Below are 19,489 nucleotides of genomic sequence, written 5' to 3'. Positions count from 1 at the left end.
CCCCTCTTTCAGGGGGGACAGATCCCAGTATCTACAAACAAGAAGCCAGTGGAACTGTAGGTTCCCAGATCTCACCTAAGCTTTTAGTGTGAGTGACCTCCATTTTAAGCACTACATAGAAGGTGCAGCAGAACTACAGCTGCCCCACAGTTAGAGGCTGTAGCACCCTGAAAGCTGTAGTGCCACAGGCCTGAGGAAGTGTTGGGTAAAGGCTGTGAGGCCACGAAACTACCTGCTGAGGAGGTGGAGGATTTTTCCTCATTTCCATAGGTCAAAGCTCAGGAGAAACATACACACTACATACATACAGCATATGTCAAAGCCTCAGGTGCTTACATAAAGGTTTTGGGCACATGGGATAGAATTATTTTACAGTTACAGTGAAAGATGTAAGTTAGTGATCAACACCAAGCAGGTAAGAGATTGCCCTTACTTGGTCTTTGACAAGGATTCAGAAAGTGCCCTTGAAAAGCCTCAGCTTACTTTTGTAAGCTAAACCCAGCAGAGTTTTCCAGAAAGGCCCTGGCCCACCGTCCGTGGGCAGCGCCCAGCACCGAGCTGAGCCAGGGGACACTCGGGGCTCACCCAGCCCGCCGCAGTGGGAGGCGCTGGCTCCAGCGCCAGTCAGGTCCAATGAAGGCAGAAGGTGTTCACGTAGACATGAGGCCGAGAAACTGCCGAGCAAAAACTAGCTGCTCCCCGCGCCCCCACCGAGGGCCTGCGTTTGCTTCCCCACAGGGAGCCCGCTCAGGCCGGGCACGGCCGCAGCCTCTTCCTCCCCCCCGGCCCAATGCCGCCGCAGCGCTCGCACCCAGCCGGACCCGCTGAAGACGCCGCACACGGAAACGGGTGGACGGACCCTAAAGAAATGCACCCCCTGCCAGTGACGGGCATGCACCGCGCCCAATGAGTACCGAGAGCGCCGCCACAAGGACCAATGGCGCGGCGGGGCGGGCGGGGGCGGCCGCGCGCCGGGAGCCTTGGTAACGCGCGGGCCGCGTGTGGCGGGTGTGGGCGTTCGGGTACGGTGCTGCTCCGCTATGAAGATCGAGGAGGTGAAGAGCACCTCGAAGACGCAGCGCATCGCTGCCCACAGCCATGTCAAGGGGCTGGGGCTGGATGAGAGCGGCACCGCTAAGCCGGCGGGGGCCGGGCTCGTGGGGCAGGAGAATGCGCGGGAGGTGAGCGAGGGGGGCGGCGGGGCCCGGCCGGGGCCCCCGTGGGGCCCAGCAGCCCCCACCCGGCTCGAGGTGGCAGTCTCAGGGGCCCTGGTCTGTGCTGGGTGTTCTTACAAGTCCCGATAGTGGGTGAAAGTCTTCGTCTCGGATCATCCGTGTATTCCTCTGCTGCGTGAGAAGCGATGGGGATCGAGGCTGTTCCTTATGCCACTACTTTTCTGCATTAGCTGGCGGCAAGGGCTGGTGGCTGCCTCCCGCGTTTTAGAGGTAGAAATCGAGGTATAAAAAGCAATGAAACCTACCAAAAGTCAAGAGAGCTGGTGCAAGTAGGGGTTGAAGCTTCTGTTTCAGTCCGGCGTTTGGCCTGGGCAGGTGCTTTAGCTGCTCTGCCCTTCAGAAAGCCAAAGGTGCATCTCCTGCCGTATTTTGAAACCATTATATATGCATGCAACTCCAGGAGGGGGAAAGGAGTCTGTGCTCTTAGGTTGAGTTTCGTTATCTGTGATTTTTTTTTTCTTTTTTTTAGTGTCTGTGTGAGATAAAATGATTGTAGGAAGTAGGTTTTTCTGAACTTGCCTCCCTTTTTGTGTGCATGAAACTGAAATCCTCTTTATTTTTAGCGGACTCACAAAACCTAATATTTCTAAACACTTTTAGTAATATTGGAAGAGAAGATATTAAAGAAATACTTGTGTTACTGGTATAAAGATTTACTTAACTTACAGGCTTGTGGGGTTATAGTGGAACTAATCAAAAGCAAGAAAATGGCTGGCAGAGCTGTGCTGTTGGCTGGACCTCCTGGAACTGGCAAGGTATTATTATTTTTCTTTTATACGAAAGAAATTATTCCTGTATCTATTGTAATTTGTTATAAAAAACGGTTTAGGGTAATAGTTATGCAATGTTTTAATTACTGGATTTTTTTTTAAATCAATGTATTGATGGCTTCCTGCTTTATATTTTGATTTTTGCCATGTCATCAACATGGCAAAAATCCAGTGTTGTGTTCAGGCACCGTTAATGTGAAGTCACCTGTTGTAGGTTACCAAACAAATATGTAATATGGTCTCTGAAGAAGAGTCTTAGAAGTTAATTTTATATTAAAAGCCCAAATATTTTTTGCTTTGTTTATTTTTTCCAGTGCTATTTAAGGTTTTTTGCATTTGTATTAGATGTCAAATTCAAAATCCCAGTATTGTTCCTTAGAGATGTTTTATTAGTCTTTGAAAAAAGTCACTTTATGTGCACCTAACTTGTTTGGGAGGAGGAGGGTTGTATGGAGAAATACATGTCAGGTAGAATATTTTTAATCTTAAATTGATAGTTGATAATGTGGAAGGTAATATGATGAGGAAAGTTACATCTGTGCAGAAAGAATCCTTTGTTAATTCTCACAAAATTTAACATGTTGGTTTTGTGTTTGTTTCTTTTTAAAGACTGCTTTGGCTTTAGCTATTGCTCAGGAACTGGGAAGTAAAGTTCCCTTTTGTCCTATGGTTGGAAGTGAGGTCTATTCTACTGAGATCAAGAAAACAGAAGTTCTAATGGAAAACTTCCGACGTGCAATTGGTAAGCTCTAGAAAAACAGAAGAATTAAGTGTTTGCATGATACTTATTTTGGGTTTTCTCAGTCATCTAAAAAGGAAAAACTTTTCAGTGGCCATGGTGGTTTTTCAGATAATGGTATGTTCTTTCTTTCAGTACTGATGTTAATTTAGTGAATCTCTTCCACAGTTAGTGCGAGTCAGGTTTTCTGTTTATAAACCACAGTTTAATTGCTGTATTACAGTTTATTCTACTTCCCCAGATTCTCCTCTCATCCTCCAGGTTCATCTGGTTTTGCCTCTGACTGAATAAAGCTAAAAGAAAAAATATTTTTAGTTTCTTACATTAGCAGAAATACTTGTAGATGGAAAAATGCTCTTGCCTGTTCTTATTTTAGTGATTTCACCCTACTAAGTGAACAATCATAGTCAGGGACTCCCAACTGCAGTGTTAGCCTGACGTAGTATTACAGTGAGCACAAAGAAAGTTCCCTGCTAACAAAACAAGTGATGTCTTAACTTAATGTCTTCCTCAGTTTTAGAGTGCTTTTGCAAGCTTGATGGAAGTTGGTTAAGTTTGCAGCATTACCTCAATGAGTATCTAAAATCTCTTACGTGATTGCTGCTGACAACTGATAAATGCAGTTAGAAGTGGCCCTTGTTTGTATGAGGATTGGCTAAAGATAGCCTAGCTGATTTTAGTATTGATGTATTAACAGTTAATTTTCCTGGTTTCTGTACCATGTTTTCCTTTGGACTTCATTTAAGTATTTCATGGCAGTGAGGAAGAAGTCTCTCAGTTTTGCAATGAAACAAAAGTATTCCATTGACTTTTGTAATAGGGCAGCTCTAAGTAGTCCCTGGTCTTCTAGTTACCATGAAACTGGCAGGGCCTGGGGGAGGGAAGCCAGAGACTCAATAGTCTGCAAAATTTCCTTGATGTGATGAAGTTCCCTGTCAGAGATTTGGAAACCTGAACCAACGGATGAAACTTATGCCATCCGTGTTGTCATTTCTAGAGATAGCAGTATTTTAACTCTCTGAGGTTTAACAGCCAGCTACATTGTTAGTTCCCTGCATTCCCTGAATGTCAATACAGAGACACTTCTAAACAAATATTAATGTTAATGAAAGATGGAACTTGTTTTATTCCTTTCTGTTGAATTCCATGTCACATTTCCATAACACAGCCTTTATTGAATATTTTTATCAGCATAAAAAAACCCCAACTGAAATATTTTAAAGGACTGGTAACCACAATTTCTCTTAATGGAACACTTTCTAATTGTGTTTAAATCTCAGGTATGTTTTAACTTCCCTACCTGGTAAACAAATAATTTACAAGAGTGCATTTCTTAAAAAATGATTTTGTATGCACAGCGCAGTATCAGCTGTGACTGGGCGCAAAAGAAGCTTCAGCTCACATTTCAATCAATACCTAAAGTATTCATTTAGGTTTTTTGTTTTTTCATATGATTCCTTGTTAGCAGGTTCTGTGTACATCATCTGTTGCTCATATTTTGCATTTTACTTTCAGGGGGTTTAGCCACCTCAATTTATAAAAATAATCAGAGATATTAACGTGAATGTTTAACTTTTTTTTCTTTCTTCCTCTTGGAAACAGCAGAATCTGACTGGTTTGGACCCATCACTGTATAAGGAAACGTGTGATTCTGAGTTTACAGAACTTGTATTATTGTTGAGATTCTTTTAATAACAGACTTGACATAGTCTCATGTCCAAGTGCTGTTTGGGATGTAGTAGAGAGTTTATAAAAAGAAACAGAAGGGAATGGAGTGGGAGATGAGAAAATGGAATTGTACAGGTTAAAAAAATTCACTTGAGAGAAATTACTCCTGTATAGAGCTTATTAGCAGCTGGCAAGTATGACAGTAGCTAATGTTAGAGCTCAGTTGCAGTAAAAAATAACTGCTGGAATCGCCACTTAAATAGCGTATCTGTTCCCTGAGTCTCCAAACGGTATCTGCCGGTAAATCAAACAAGTGCTATTTAACTCCATATTTAACTCTATTGAACCAAAAAACGAAATCGCCCACTATTGCCTTCTTGGACTCTCATCTGATTTGTAAGTAGGAGATACCTCAGTTTAAGAACTCTTTTTGAGAATGAAATTTGTAGTTGATACATGCAAATTCATTTGACAACAAAGGATAATCAGCAGCAATCTCAAAGCATCGATTACTTTTGTTCAGGTCATGCTTGCCTGTAAATATTTCTATAGACATATCTATGTGAGCACATTAGAGGGATGCTTTTGAAGCAGATCTCTAGGTTGTCCTTGCTGACTCATGTTTGGTTTGTGTTGTGGAACAGACTGAGCATGTGAAATGAATTCTTTTCAGATTAAATGAAACAGGAAGACAGGCTTTAGCAGCATAGAAAATATATCCCAAACACACATGGGCTTCCAGTTTTTCAGAGCAGAATAGAGATTGTGCTGGAAGTCTAAAAGCAGAACAAAAAGGAAAAAGAAACCTGTGAATGTCCAGTTCTCAGCACCAGCAGTTTTACTGTACAGATCCCCATATTGCTTCACATTCCTTGCACGTGTAGCCTATGTGATGAGGTCAGTTTTGTAACTCAAAGGTTCATTAATTTTTTGTCTGATGTTTTGACATACCTGAAAAATTTTTTTTAAAAACTACTGAAATTAACTTTCCATAGAACTTTTTATTTGGTGCTAAATAAAAGAAAGGAAACATTTTTTACCAAGAAGTTGCCATGCTATCCGCCGTTAACCTGTTTCTCGCATTTCAGATCCTAGTCTTAATTTGGGCCCAGTAGGGGGAGACAGACTCGTGTGTGTCAGTTCTATATTCCCCTATCAGCAGCTCAAGGTTACTGGTGAAGTGTCTGATCTATTTCAAAGCTAAATGAAAAGTTATGGAACAAGGAAAGTTTTATAAAGTCCTAATAGCCTCAGACTGGGCAGGATGACTTCCTTATATCTTGTTACAGCCCATTCATTATTTTTGGTATGGCATGTGTGTCTCATAAAATACTTTATAGAGTCTCTTCAGATGTGGGTTCTTTGAACTTTTATGTAGTTAGAATGTATGCATAATTGTAGTGGTGGTGGTGATGATAGTGGTTTTTCTTTGGAACAGTCTTAACTGTAAAACTTCAGCCCTGTATTATTCATCATTTTAAAGTAACTTAGTTAATTACAATGGTTCTGACTAGAATAGAAGATACCCAGATACTATGATGATTGCTCGGCTGTCTGAAAATGAAGGATGTCATTGTCAGCTATTTTGAAATAGTTTTAAATTTGCATTATAGCAGTTTTTGCTGAATTTTATCTAGCTCTCCTTTTGCTATTAACGTGAAAAATATTTAAAATGATATATTAACCTTTTCTCAATCTTACGAGGTTCTAACGCAATACCTGTTAATCAATTTATGTTATTTTTAGTTCAGCTGCTAAAACGTAAAGTTTTTTATGAAGCTACTTTTTTCTCCTGTCTTTTTCTTTGCTTTGCAGGACTTTTCTGATGGTCCAAAAATAATGTAAAACTCTGTTATATTAGTGCCACTCGTTTCAGAAGATGATCTGTTTCTCTGGCTTCAGTGTAGGGGAACAGATCAAACAAATCCACTCTTGGGGGGGTGAAAAGAGAGAAGATACTGATATTTGCTTCAAGAACTAGTAATAATGATTGGAAGAAAATAATTTCTTAAGAGTTTACTAAACTGCTTTGCAGATCAAAACTTGGGCTGAACTTTCATCCTGATGACACAGGATGAATATTCTCATTTAATATTGAAGAACAATAATTAATCTTTCCATTGTTAAAGGTAAAAAATTACCAGTAAATGTATGTAGCCTCATACTATGTTACATTCTGTTGGCAGTAATGCAGCAGGCTCCTGGGTGTATACAGCCATTGATTCATGTACTGAAGCTATTCTAAACAATTTCTTGCAGGGTTGAGGATTAAAGAGACCAAGGAGGTTTATGAAGGAGAAGTTACAGAACTAACTCCATGTGAGACTGAAAACCCTATGGGGGGCTATGGCAAAACCATCAGCCATGTAATTATAGGACTCAAAACTGCAAAGGGAACCAAACAGCTGAAGGTATGTATGGTAGTCTCAAAAGTCTTCTTAAGTATTTTGGGTCTGCATCTTCTATATTAAGCACTTCTTATTTCCATTTCAAGCTCTTGATCCCCATCTCTGTAGATGGAGACGCCAGGAGGCTGTTTTCTTTTGCTGGATAACTTTATCCTACTCCTGATGTTTCTCTGCTTTATGTAGAATATTGAGCTTTTAGTCTTGTTTCCTACTAATTGAAGTTAGAGATATCCCCGCTGCTCAGGGGCTCCTGTTACTTTTCTTTGTGGCAGCACACACTTGTATCTTCAACAAGTTAAAGGCGAGTTTAGGCAGGAAGAGATCCTGGTGCAATTTTGCAGCATTACTAATACCACAGAAAAATGGCCTGAGTTGGGAATCTGAACTATGATCTGTGTCATCCGTGATACGCTCACTCTGACCCTGGCTATAAATTCATGTTGATGGTAACAAACATGAGAAAGGTCTTGTTTATTTTTGTTTTCCTGAATCTCAACTGAATTTTTGAGGATGGTTTTGGGGAATCTTGCTTAACTTAGTATAAATGGTTCTTTGTGTCACATCTTGTCTTTCTACATGGGGAGATATGCTCTAGTGAATATTTGATAGAGAACTGGAAATTGAGCTGGTAGTTTGCCAGCTCAGACCCACCTTCCCTTTGTTTTCTTGTACAAGTCTCTGTCCATGTTGTTCAATTCCCCTGTCAGAGTACGAGAGAGCAGAAAAACTGTCTCTGTTGTTAAGTATCGTCTTGCATTTGTTCACCCTGAAAATAAGAAAACGCAGAGCAAAAGTGGATAAACATGTACTGAGAGAAACAAAAGCATCTAGCGTATTCCATGTCCACTCTTCCTCACATAGCTGCACAGAGGATAAAGACTCAAGAAATCAAGTAGCATAATTCAATGCTATAGCCAGATTTTTTATAGAATTTTTGCTAGAAAGGAAGAGAATTGCTGCTTCCTAGGTATAAATATGTTGTCACATTACACAAAGGCATATCCTGCGTTAGTAACTGGTATCATAACGTTTCTGGCACTTACCGTCATTTCAGACAGCAGATATTTTTGGTAAGAAAATTGTGTGCATCTTCTTCCAAATTTATTCTCTATCACTACTCCAGGTGTTACAGCTTTATAAAATCCTAGAGGTACTGTTGGAGGGAGTTGGAGTTTAATTTTGTCTGGTGGGAGTGAGCTTTAGATGAAACTTCTTTTCCTTGATTACCATAACAAAATGGAACTGTTTTGACCACTATAATGTTTGCTTGCCTCCAGCTGGACCCAAGCATATTTGAAAGCTTGCAGAAGGAGCGAGTGGAAACTGGCGACGTTATTTATATTGAAGCAAACAGTGGAGCCGTCAAGGTAAAAGTTCTGCACTTTTATGCAGGTGCATGTATTCTTGCAGACCTTTCTCTGCCTTTGTCAGAAGGCTCTCCGTTTTATTAACCTTAACTGACATGAAATGGTTACATGGAAGTTTTAAAAAGAGCCCAGTGTTTTCCTTATCTTGAGAGAAAATTCTCTCTTGCACTGAAAGAACATGGTGATCTGGCTCACAATTAAGGTCATCTGGCAAGGAAGCTATCACTGATGCTGTCTGGATGAGTTTTCTTTTCTGTAAGATCAAGACATCTTTAAGGGAAGGGGGGAAAAACCAAGCAACTTTAGTCATTTTCAGGCTGACACGTGCAGTGTATTTAATCTTTCTTTTATCGCTCTGGTATTTTCTCCACAAGATATATACATGTAGAAGGGAATACTGCATTAGTTAGCATTCTTTTCATATCTGATTTAGAAAGTAGTGTATAGCGATACTTGCTGTTTAATGGATGAGCATAATATTTTCTATCATATAATAAATCACCCACCTACAAAGCAGTCTTGAACAGTTCTCGCAATCTTTAGTTAATCTGCTGGATTTGTCCTTTAGCAAGAATTGCATACGGTTAAAAGAAGGGGAGAGGGGAGTGGAATATTCTTACTACTGAAAATATCAGGTGTTTTTCAACAGAGTTTTTGAGCTTTGATCAGTGGATAGGGTATGCCTGTTGCTAAGCAGGGAGTGGGATGTCTGAGTTGTCAGCTGAAGCTTGTCAGGACTGGAATTGTGAACTAAGCCCTTTATCAAGTTGGTGTCACTCAAGGTTTTGGCACTGAAACTAATTCTATACCTGGGTTTCTCTGCTTTTCCTCAGAGGCAAGGCAGGTGTGATATCTATGCTACGGAATTTGACCTTGAAGCTGAAGAGTATGTTCCCTTGCCAAAGGGTGATGTGCACAAGAAAAAGGAAATTATTCAGGATGTCACCCTGCATGACTTGGATGTGGCCAATGCTCGACCTCAGGTATCTGACTCCACAGATGAAGTCTTTACAGAAAAATCATTTGACATAGATGTGGTGGTTACTGCAGTAATCAAGGAGACGTGGCAAGCTGAGCTGTCCTAGATCACCCTCAAAGATTCCACTATAGGAAAAGGAGTAGGTGTTACATCTTGAAGGCCGGTCTACCTCTCCTCTCTTCAGGGAGGTCATGCTGCAGTTGGCTGCCTCCATGGCCCTGCTGTACAGTTTAAAGAAGCAGTTGCTAGATTAGGATTCGTGCATCTGGTCATGGAATATTTGGCAGAGTACATTTCCTAGCGCTTCAGAGAACAGCCTTATAGCCAGAGCTTCCACAAGGATATTTGGGATCTGTTACCTTCACAGTATATACATGGTCTAGACCTAGCTCTCTTCTTCCCTCCACCACTGTGCTCCATCCCTTGCAGAAAAAGAGCAGTGTGGGCTGCTCCTCTTGACCAGGAAAAGAGATTATTACTTTCTCTGCAGAAGGAAAGTTGTCTACAGATGTGAAGTAGCAGCAGCTAGATCTGCATCATTCTATTTATTGAAAGTTCTGAATGCGGATTAATATATTCTGTTCTGTGTTTATGGTTTTGCGGCCAGGAAATGGAACCTGCAAGCACTATCATAAGAGGTGAAAGTGTTTTGACTGCTGTGCATTCTGTTGATGGCCCTGCTTGCTTCAGAAACGTTTCATGACCTCTTGTTAAACTTCCTTGTGACTTTCATAGAGCTCTGAACATACTGCAGCAAAAAAATGGAAAATAGGCAAATTGCTCCTCACTGTATCTTAACATAAACTCGGTATTGAGGGGATTCCATGTATGTCATAGACAAAAGCCACTAACAATATCTTTGTTTAAAGGCTGGCATCCCTACAGCATGATACTACGATCCCTTAACTACTCAATTTCAAAGTAAACATCCTTTTTTCCAACAAAATCATTTATCTGATAAAAATCATGCTATTCAAAAGTCAGAATAATTGTTCCTGTGTTGACAGGTTGAACACCTACCGTGCATGCAGGCAATCCAAGTCTCTCTTCCCGGACAATTTCAGTCCTTCTCCGTGCCAGTGTTTTTAAAAGAGGGTATCTCCTTGGGGTTTTTTATGTTCTCCAAATGACAAGGCTAAAGAAGGGGTGAGGAGGTAGCTAAATAGTTATGTTTAGAATACTGCTGCGGTGAAGTGACCTAACCTTTGACAGATTATCAACCACTGCTGATATAAAGTATCAAGTTAACTGCAAGAAACAACTTCTTTAACCAATTTCTGATTTATAAAATTCTCTAGGTATGTGTTGACTATGAGACCTCATAGCTGATCCGTAACTTTATTTTCCTAGGGTGGGCAAGACATCCTTTCTATGATGGGACAATTGATGAAGCCTAAGAAAACCGAAATTACTGGTATGAATCCTGCAGTGTTTTTAGATCAACATAACCTATATATTTGCCAGTTAGAAAATGATTAAAAATGGGGTTACTAACACAGCATCTCTGTGAATGCCTGTGTGGTATTTATTCATAAATACTCAGATTTCGAAAAGTAGTGATAGAGCTGCTAGAATTGCAACGGCTGGAAAGAATACAATGGTATTGGTTCACACATACAGTGATAAAATATATACCTGTCTTCCTGGAGAGGGAGAGGTCAGAATGCTAGTGCCATCCCCCTTCTCAAAACATACCTGCAAGAGAGTGCAAGGCTCACAGTTTTGACAAAGAGCAAAACTGCAAAGCAACAGCAAAATCTAAAAAACGTTATTAACATGCATTCTTATGTGAAGCAAACATATTGAATATCTGTGGGGCAGAAAAATGGCTTCCAAAGACTCTTAACTTTGGTTTGGTTTAGACACGTCTGTAGCAGCTGTCTATTGACTTGATGCTCAGAAGTGCAGTGCTGCTCTTCCTACCTACAGATCATTGGAGAAAAAAATATCTACAGAAAGATCTGTTCTCCTTTTTGCTTTGAAAGAAATGTTTCAGTAAGTGACTATCTAAATTTAGATCAAAGACTGTTTCAATACCTAACTTGAATGGCGGTCTTTTGAAGTATTTCATCTGTTCCAGAGGTCATGTTGCTTATTCTAATGTCAGATTTATTGATGTAACATCTTGAATAGCTTTGAGATCCATATGTTCACAGGAATTTATATAGCCCTATTTTTTTTTTTCGTTAAACAACATCTTTGCTGAAATACAGTAGCAATATTTTATTTTTTCAGTTATGTTCTTTTCAGCCATACTTGGAAACTTTGTTTCATGTTTTAAGCTGAAGTTTGACTGACTGCCATCACCACCAAACTCCCCAAAGCCACAAAAATAATAGGTTTTCATAAGCCATGTGAGGGGACAGACTACCCCAGTGAAGTGTGAGAAGTTCAGTTTAGAAATATTTTGTTGCACAGATGTCTCCCTGTTACAGGACTGAATGCCAGAGAATTTTAGTGTCACAGATTTTCCTTGTGGCAGTAAGGTACCAAAGCATGAAAAAATTGAAAGGACCGTTTTACTTGCCTTAAGCCTTTCATACAGACCTATAGTTCACTAGCAGTACAACAACTAACAGTTTCCTTTTGTTCTCAGACAAACTTCGAGGAGAGATAAATAAAGTGGTAAATAAATACATTGATCAAGGCATCGCAGAGCTAGTCCCAGGTGTACTCTTCGTAGATGAGGTGCACATGCTGGATATTGAATGTTTCACATACCTGCACCGAGCACTGGAATCTTCCATTTCACCCATTGTCATCTTTGCTTCCAATCGAGGAAACTGTGTTATCAGGTATGATGTCTAAACTTGAATTTTCTGGTTGTCATTGGTCCATAAATCTTGGAATTAGCTGAAGCAGTAGAATGACAATTTTGAAGACTTTTGTCTCTTGACATCTGTGATAATCCCACACATGGGTTGCAAACTGCATCAGAGCTCAAGAACTACATGTGAGCTTCCGGAGGGGACAAGCACTTAATGCCGAGCTGACTGAGTTAAAGCAGGATGGAATTACTCCTTTTACCTCCACTGACACACCCCTCTCCTAACAGCTTCTGCATTGTCTTACTTCCTGGGTGATCTATAAGAATTACCTTTTTCATTGGATGCCTCTACACATCTGATGCTTGCACATTAGGGACATTGAAAACACAAGAACTACAAACCTCTAATCATAGTTTCCTGCTGCTTCTGGATTATTTTGCTGTTTGCTCTCCTTGTTGCATCAGACTTAAATTTACTGTTCTTACTATTAAACCACGTTACAGTTCAGCCTCTCCCTGCTCTTCATTCTTTCCTGATGTGTTGGTCTGGCTTTCTGTTACTCTTCAGTCTTGCCAACTAACTTGTTTTTAATCTCCAATCAAGTTCGTGCCTCCACTACAGTATTTTGCACCCACACAATGCATTCTTCGCATGTTCGGTGAAAATGCTCTCCTCTTTCACATTCTTTCTTAAGTTCTACTGCTAATTTGTGATCTAGGTCTAATTATGTCTAAACAAGCTGTCATTAGCAATGATTGCTACTCTTCAAATTGATTTAATTCAGCTGTGTAACCAGCTATTTCTTTCCCTCTTAGTGGCTCATCTGGTATTAATCTTTCTCTGTTTGCATTGCTTGGAAGTGAAGGTGATAAGCCTTTCAAAAATGTTCAAGGTGGATATTGCAGTGCTCTCTTTGCAAAGGCATAAAAAGGCTTGTCTTGTAAAAGTAGAGCAAACAGATCTTTCAGCATGGATTCACTGCAGATCTTGTTATCTGAAAACTGTGATTTAAGAAAGGAAGTTTTCCATGTAACAGTTGGATCTAATATTGCTAAATTAAGTCCTTAAAAGCAAGCTCTTAACTGTATACTGCTCTCTCAAGTAGTTAGTGATGCTCTGATTTGCCTGCTGACAGCCCTTAAAGGGGTTGGGAGGCAGGAATACTAATTGTATAGACAGTATAGTTGATTCTGTAACCCCATAGAGAAGGAATCATTTCAGAGGAGAGAACGCCATCTGCTCAAGAGTACAGCAGATGATTGCAGGGTATTTTGATTCTTTTGCCAAGGAGAGCCATGGCCAAAGCTGTAGTGTTTAAATACTAGCACTAAACTCAGAAATGTAGTGCTCTACCACCGCTTTACTGCTTTTACCTGCAGTCTCTGTAGATCTCATGAAATCTGGATATCTTCACTCTTGATTTCACAGCAAATCATGGTCGTCTTGGAAAGCCAAAAGTAGATGTGTTTGCAGCCTTTGCTGTTGGGTGTTACATGTCAAACAAATAAAATGGTTGGGGGGATCCTGCTCTGTCCTTCATGCACAGACCTCCACTTCTCAATTTGCTGAGTTGCAAGCATGGAATGTGAACCACTCCAGCATTCGCTGGAGGGACTGGGAGAAGGATTGAACAGAGTAAAGGCTTGCTCAGCAAGAGGGGATGTTCTCCAAATGGATGGTAGTGTATATAATATCTACTGATACTGCTAAACGACATAACAGGAATGATTTGTTCCTTGGTAGAAATTACCTTGGAACATTAGTTAAGACTATTGGAAGATACAATGCAGACAGGCACCACCTCTTAACTGTTTTTGAGTGGCATATTAAAAGCTCCAGAAATAGTATTTGTTTCCTTTGAGCTGTCCAGTATGAACTTCAGACTACAATTTTTCCTGTCTGTTTGGGGAGCGTGTCTCTGCAGGAAGACACAAGAATTGTAGAGTAGTAGATGGGTAGTCACTTACTATTAATTTTAATCAAATTAATGTACAGAACTCGGAATAGTATCGGATCTCTTTTCTGTTTGGTTTCTCTTTAGAGGCACAGAGGATGTAGTGTCTCCTCATGGAATACCGCTGGACCTGCTGGACAGAGTAATGATTATCCGAACCATGTTGTATACACCCCAAGAAATGAAGCAGGTATGCACAGCATTTTAAGAGAACCTGTAAAAAGTCCCCAGAGTTCTAGTCTATCGGGTTGACTACTGTGTTTCTGCATATTCTGTTACTATAGAGCTGTTTGTGGTAACCAGGGTTTGTGCCAGAAAGCTTACCACTTCCTAAATGCATGCTGCTTTGGTAACCATTTACAGTAAGCTGGTTAAAATGTGCATGCAATTTCCCTGATTCCCACCCTCTGAGTTGTATTGGTAAGCATATCTAGAGCTGAAAGTGACATCTCACTTGCATGAAATAGCAATGAATTGTTAGATGAGCTTATCTCTTGCACAGATGTGCTTCCTGTAGAGTTTGCAGGTTCCAGCAGGTAGTGCTTTTCCAGTTGCTATGAGATGAAGTGTCACATCTTGGGACCTTTGGTCCCAGATGTCAGGCTGTTCCTTCATGGAAGAGAGGGACGGAGGAACGCAGCTTCATCCACTGTGGGTTTGCCTCTGTGCCCTGTACTGTAGCTGTAACCCCCTAGGTCTGTCGCCTGAAGTGGAGAGGTTTTTCATGCTCCTAGACAAGTTTGGAAATGTAAGCACAGCAAGTGTTGCAGAGATAGGCTTCTGAACGCCTGAAACTTTTCCTGTGGGGCCATCACAATGTATTGTGTGTATCGATTATAATGCTTCGGTGCCATTATGATGCATTGTGTCAAAGATCCTCCCTCATTAGCGTCTCAATGCTGTGAAGTGACACAATGCAAAGACATTACGGTTTATCATGTCAATTCTTTGTATTATTTAAGAGATAGTGTCAATGGAAGAGAGCGTTGTCACAAGATAATAGTCTCCTGCTGCTGGATAAGTGCCAAGGTGAAGCCGAGGCATTTATCGAATATAAACGTAGAGGCAAAGCTTCATTTCACTTGGTTTGAGGAGCTTTTCATATGTGGCTGCTGTGAGCCATTCTCAGGATGATTTTTTGTGTGCCTGGGAGGGCACTTTAAAGCATTATGGCATAGATTACAGTAGAAGCACCCCAATGATTTAATAATACAATTATTTTATGTCTGTGTACAAAACAAATTTTAAAGTGTGACTTTTGCTTAGCCTGGAGATGTTAAAAGACTGCTGTCTGCACTTTCCTGTACTGTATGTGAATTTTGTGTAGTTAGGGTAGTAGGGGTATGAGCTCTGAGTTGCTTTTTGTTAAGGTCACTGTATATAATACCTCCTTAGTGTGCTGTATTATCACACAGATAATACACTGTTAAAGAGCTAGTTTCTGAACTGTTGGTTTTCAGAAGAGCTGGGTAAGTGCTGTGATTTCCACCCTCCACAGGGGTGAGGGAAAGCAAGTGTTTACAGTAGCATTTCCTAAAGCTAAAAATAGAGTCCAAACTTTATGTCCCATAAATCATGTTCCCATAATCAGATAATCTCACCTTCTCTTTAAATTAAGACTTTTGGATTACTTCTCTTGGGAGAAGAGGAGGAACTACTACATTTAACTTTGGTTTCTAACTACATATAGTTTGGGGGTGCGTGTGTATGTGTGTAAAAATAAGACATTCATAAATTTATTTCTCTATTTTTGCTCCCTTTTTTCTTTCATGCTAGAAAGAAGTTTTCACTGCTCATGTTTCTGTGTGAAACTGCCTTGGCCTTTCACAATTGATTTGTTTATCAGCAAAAGAATTGTCTGTGTATCTACTGAAAGGTTGTTCATAAACCAGTTCAAAATATTTCTCTTTGTGTTGGTAAAGTAGAAGTCCCATTGTGTAGCGCTGCTGTGAGAGCAAGACCCACAAGTTACCTTAGTGCAACCAGAATAGGGAGAAAATTCACTTTTATGCATATGCTAGTCAGGTATTGTTGTAATCAAACTTTTGCATGTGTGTCTGCTGTTAGATGTTAGAGGCTGTAACTGGGATTTTCTGGTTCCTAGTGTATTTTACCTGATAAACACTTGTTTTCCTATTTCATAGCAGCTTGCTTGTGTATGTATTTGCTGGGTTAATGGCTTGGGCCCCAATTCTTCAGTAAGTTGTAGCTAAGTTGCTCGATAAAAAATTACTGAAAAAAAGCATTGTTAAAGATGTGGCGTTCAAGATAGCTTGTTTTTAGCAGGGGAAGAATTAAGTAGCAGTATTTGAGTGAAAGGAAGGTGATGTTTAGGTGATCTAAAAGATAGACAAAAATCTGAATTTCAATCTGAAATTGCAATTTGCAGCAGTATTGCCAATATTCGGTATTAATATCTTAGCGTAACTTCCTGCCATTTCAAGCCCCTCTTTTTTTTTTTCCCCACTCTGTTCCCTGACTCCCCTAGCGCATTTTTATGGCCTTAATTTAAACGAGTGCTTCTTGATATCTTGTTTACAAAGCTGCCAAAGTGAAAAATACCTGTATTATATGAGGCTTGCAGTTCGAGTTATCTCAGCACTACAACACAACATCATTATCCAGTCTGCCCCTTATCACTCAGCTGGTAATACGGACTACCGAGAGACTTGTGCCACTTTTGTTACAGCTTTATATGCTCAGGCTTATTGGTGATATCTTGCTCTCCAACTTTGTAAAGATCTTCAAACTGGTACGAGCCTGAGACTGTTCCTGAAAGATTAGATTCTTCTTAGTGATTTTTTTTCTTCTTGTAGGAATAGGTGAATCATAGAAAGTAACTTTTTGATTTATTTTACTATCATCTTCTTGTCAATTGAATAAAAAGTGTGTTGTGAGCTGCTAAGGAAGGGGCGTAGCTTTCTGTAGGGCTTTTTGGAGGGCTCTGCTGTATAGCAGCAGTGATTCACTGCACAATTTAGTAACTGGTGTAGCTGTCCACAGGACTCCAGCTGGCATTTACTTCCTGCATACTTCTCTCTGTTTTGGTGTATAAGTTCTTTTATTCTGCTCTTTAGGAGATACTTTGCTAACCATGCAGTTATCATGAAGGGTTAGTAGTCCAGATGTTACTTCACCTGCCTTTTGTGATAATTGTTTTTCAACATCGTATTTGCTTATTCTAAGACTTAAATGTTCTACAGATTCTAGTTCAGTGGTAAGTTACAGTAGGACAACTCTCCATACCATCTTGTTTTATAGTATGTCTTATCTCTGAGCTGACAGTTTCCAGCTACTAAGTTAAGTAGTTTAGCATGCTAATTGTTTGGGCTGGTACCTCACTTACTCATTCGTCCCAACAGATCATAAAACTTCGTGCTCAGACAGAAGGAATTAATATTAGTGAAGAAGCTCTAAACCATTTAGGGGAAATTGGTACCAAGACAACCTTAAGGTAAGTTGAGCAGAGTTGGGTTTTCTCTTAAGTGTGATTGGGTCTAAGAACTCTGTAGGATAACTCGCACTTGTATGGGAGAGGTTTGTCTCACTTGCAATAACGCAGTCTATTAGCGGTGCTGACGTTAAAAAGAGTGGTAATCCTCCTCTTACATTCTTTAAAGAATGTATGTGCTGGAGAGTCTTGCAGACTTTTTACGTGCTGGTAGAGCTGTGTGTTTCCTAACAAATCTCCCACGCCTACATATATTCAGTTCACACGGAATTGTAATGATTTATCCATCTCTGTTTGATCACAGGTATGCTGTGCAGTTATTGACCCCAGCTAACCTGCTTGCCAAGATTAATGGGAAAGACAGCATCGAGAAAGAGCATATTGAAGAAATAAATGAACTTTTCTATGATGCCAAATCCTCAGCAAAAATCTTGGCTGATCAACAGGAGAAGTACATGAAATAAAGAGCTTATCATGTTAGATGCTTTGAAGTGGCTTGAACCCTTACCCAGGGCTGGCTTAATTATTGAATGAGAATTGTTAATGGTATGTCTCTTTTGGGACTGAAAAATATTTAAATGTTGGACTGCTTTGTCAGGCCAGAATTAACTATCAAATGTTCCTATTTCGTTATCAACAGTAAGATGCTCCATGATGTCTGTGTAACATCTTAGGCTCCCTTTTATGAGTATGCATAAAGCTAATAGCTCTTGACCTATCAGTTTTGTCTTTAGATTTCATTACAGAAGAGCTCTAACTGAAGTTGATGCTTAAGAACAGTCTATTTTCTTTATGAATGTTGTTCTAAAATAGTTTCCTTTTACAGATGAGAACTTTTTTTTTTAAATCAGTTTGTCTGAAGTGCTTTATAATAAAATATTTCTAGAACATTGGAAGCTTGCATGTGTTTGCCATGGGTGTTGACCTGCCTAGAGAAACAGTCAAAACAAGTTGGAATTAACAAAGCCCAATATCAGCAGAATGGATCAGAAACACAAAAATAGACCTGCAGCAAAGGAGAGTAATAGTAATGGGACCTTTTAAAAGTGTTGACATTTTTGTAGGCCTTTTTCTGAAGACTTCTTTGGAGAAAGCAGAAATAAGTAATAGTGATTACCTTGGTCCTACTTGAAGCCATTCTCCCAGACCAGAGTAACTTTACCTTTCTTTGGGTTTTCTTTAAGCAGATTAAATAAAAACTGCTTTCCATCATGGTTGGCGATTTTTTTTCACCATGTTCTGTCCCTACTTTCTTTATCACCCAGGATCAGGAGAAACTTACAAGCAAAACCTGAAATCCTGCTCTGCAAAGACTTTGTATGAACTTGGCCTTGGTCTCTTGTTCACAAAGCATGCTTCCTTGGTTTGTAAAGCATGGGTACTTCATTGCTTCACAGCACTCTAAGGATAAATGATTTAAAGATTTAAGATCCTTGTGACACTGAAGCACAAATCTATGTAACCATGTAAATGGATGAAGTAGGGAAAAAATATAGAAGCTCTATAAAGTGTCTAACCTCACATTCTTTGTTAGAACCATTAGTGATGTAAAGCACTTTACGTACACTTACCTAAATAAATGTAGCTCTTAAGGTAGGGTGGGAAGGGAAGAAATAATAACTTGTCATAGTTTTAGGTACCCCTTTTAGCAGCTGCAAAGTGGGGAAGTTAACTTTTCAATTAATACTTTGAGCTCATAAAAAATTTTAATCCATGTTCCTAAATGAGAAGCTTTCTGACAAGTACCAAACATAAAGCTACTAAAGCTTCTACAAATCCTTCATAGCAAATCATTGGTTCCTCACACTGGGAGAATCTCAGTGCTATTACATTAGGCAGACACTGGCAATTGCTTTTTTTTTTTTTTTTAAGTAAAAAGCACCTCTGTTACTCATTTTGCTTTCCTAAGAGGTTTTCTTTTAAGAGTTCCTGGTAGTTAGAGAGGCTGAAATGATCACAGAGCCATAACATGCATGTTTATATAAAATACATTTACGTGGCTTAATTGCTATGTATCAAATGTAACAGAGCTTCCTTGTTAAAACTGTAGAATTCCGACTTCTAAAACTAACCTGCAAGCTCAGTCATCATGTTGTTGGGGAAGGAGTCCAGCTGCTAAAACCCACTGTCCTCACTCCCATATGCTCCGG

At 39.8% G+C, this 19,489-nt stretch overlaps 1 protein-coding gene across 1 annotated transcript; it reads left to right on the top strand.

The window, feature by feature from the left end:
* The first annotated feature begins 955 nt into the window (after positions 1-955).
* On the top strand, positions 956-18,227 carry RUVBL1 (RuvB like AAA ATPase 1). Its single transcript, XM_040592209.1, has 11 exons — positions 956-1,181; positions 1,904-1,990; positions 2,615-2,747; positions 6,672-6,823; positions 8,098-8,187; positions 9,021-9,170; positions 10,517-10,580; positions 11,763-11,961; positions 13,976-14,078; positions 17,251-17,342; positions 17,644-18,227. Exons 1-11 carry the CDS (start codon positions 1,041-1,043, stop codon positions 17,801-17,803), a joined length of 1,371 nt encoding a protein of 456 aa, XP_040448143.1. The 5' UTR covers positions 956-1,040; the 3' UTR covers positions 17,804-18,227.
* Positions 18,228-19,489: the final 1,262 nt, after the last annotated feature.

This window comes from Falco naumanni, chromosome 4, assembly GCF_017639655.2.
Source record: "Falco naumanni isolate bFalNau1 chromosome 4, bFalNau1.pat, whole genome shotgun sequence".
Lineage (NCBI taxonomy): Eukaryota > Metazoa > Chordata > Aves > Falconiformes > Falconidae > Falco > Falco naumanni.
Note: the sequence above shows the minus strand (reverse complement) of the source record. Positions and strands in the feature narration are given on the sequence as shown.

Coding starts and splice junctions, on each gene's coding strand:
- RUVBL1 (XM_040592209.1), top strand. CDS start 1,041: ATGAAGATCGAGGAGGTGAAGAGCACCTCGAAGACGCAGCGCATCGCT. Junction 11,962..13,975: donor CGAGGAAACTGTGTTATCAG/GTATGATGTCTA, acceptor GTTTCTCTTTAG/AGGCACAGAGGATGTAGTGT. Junction 17,343..17,643: donor GGTACCAAGACAACCTTAAG/GTAAGTTGAGCA, acceptor GTTTGATCACAG/GTATGCTGTGCAGTTATTGA.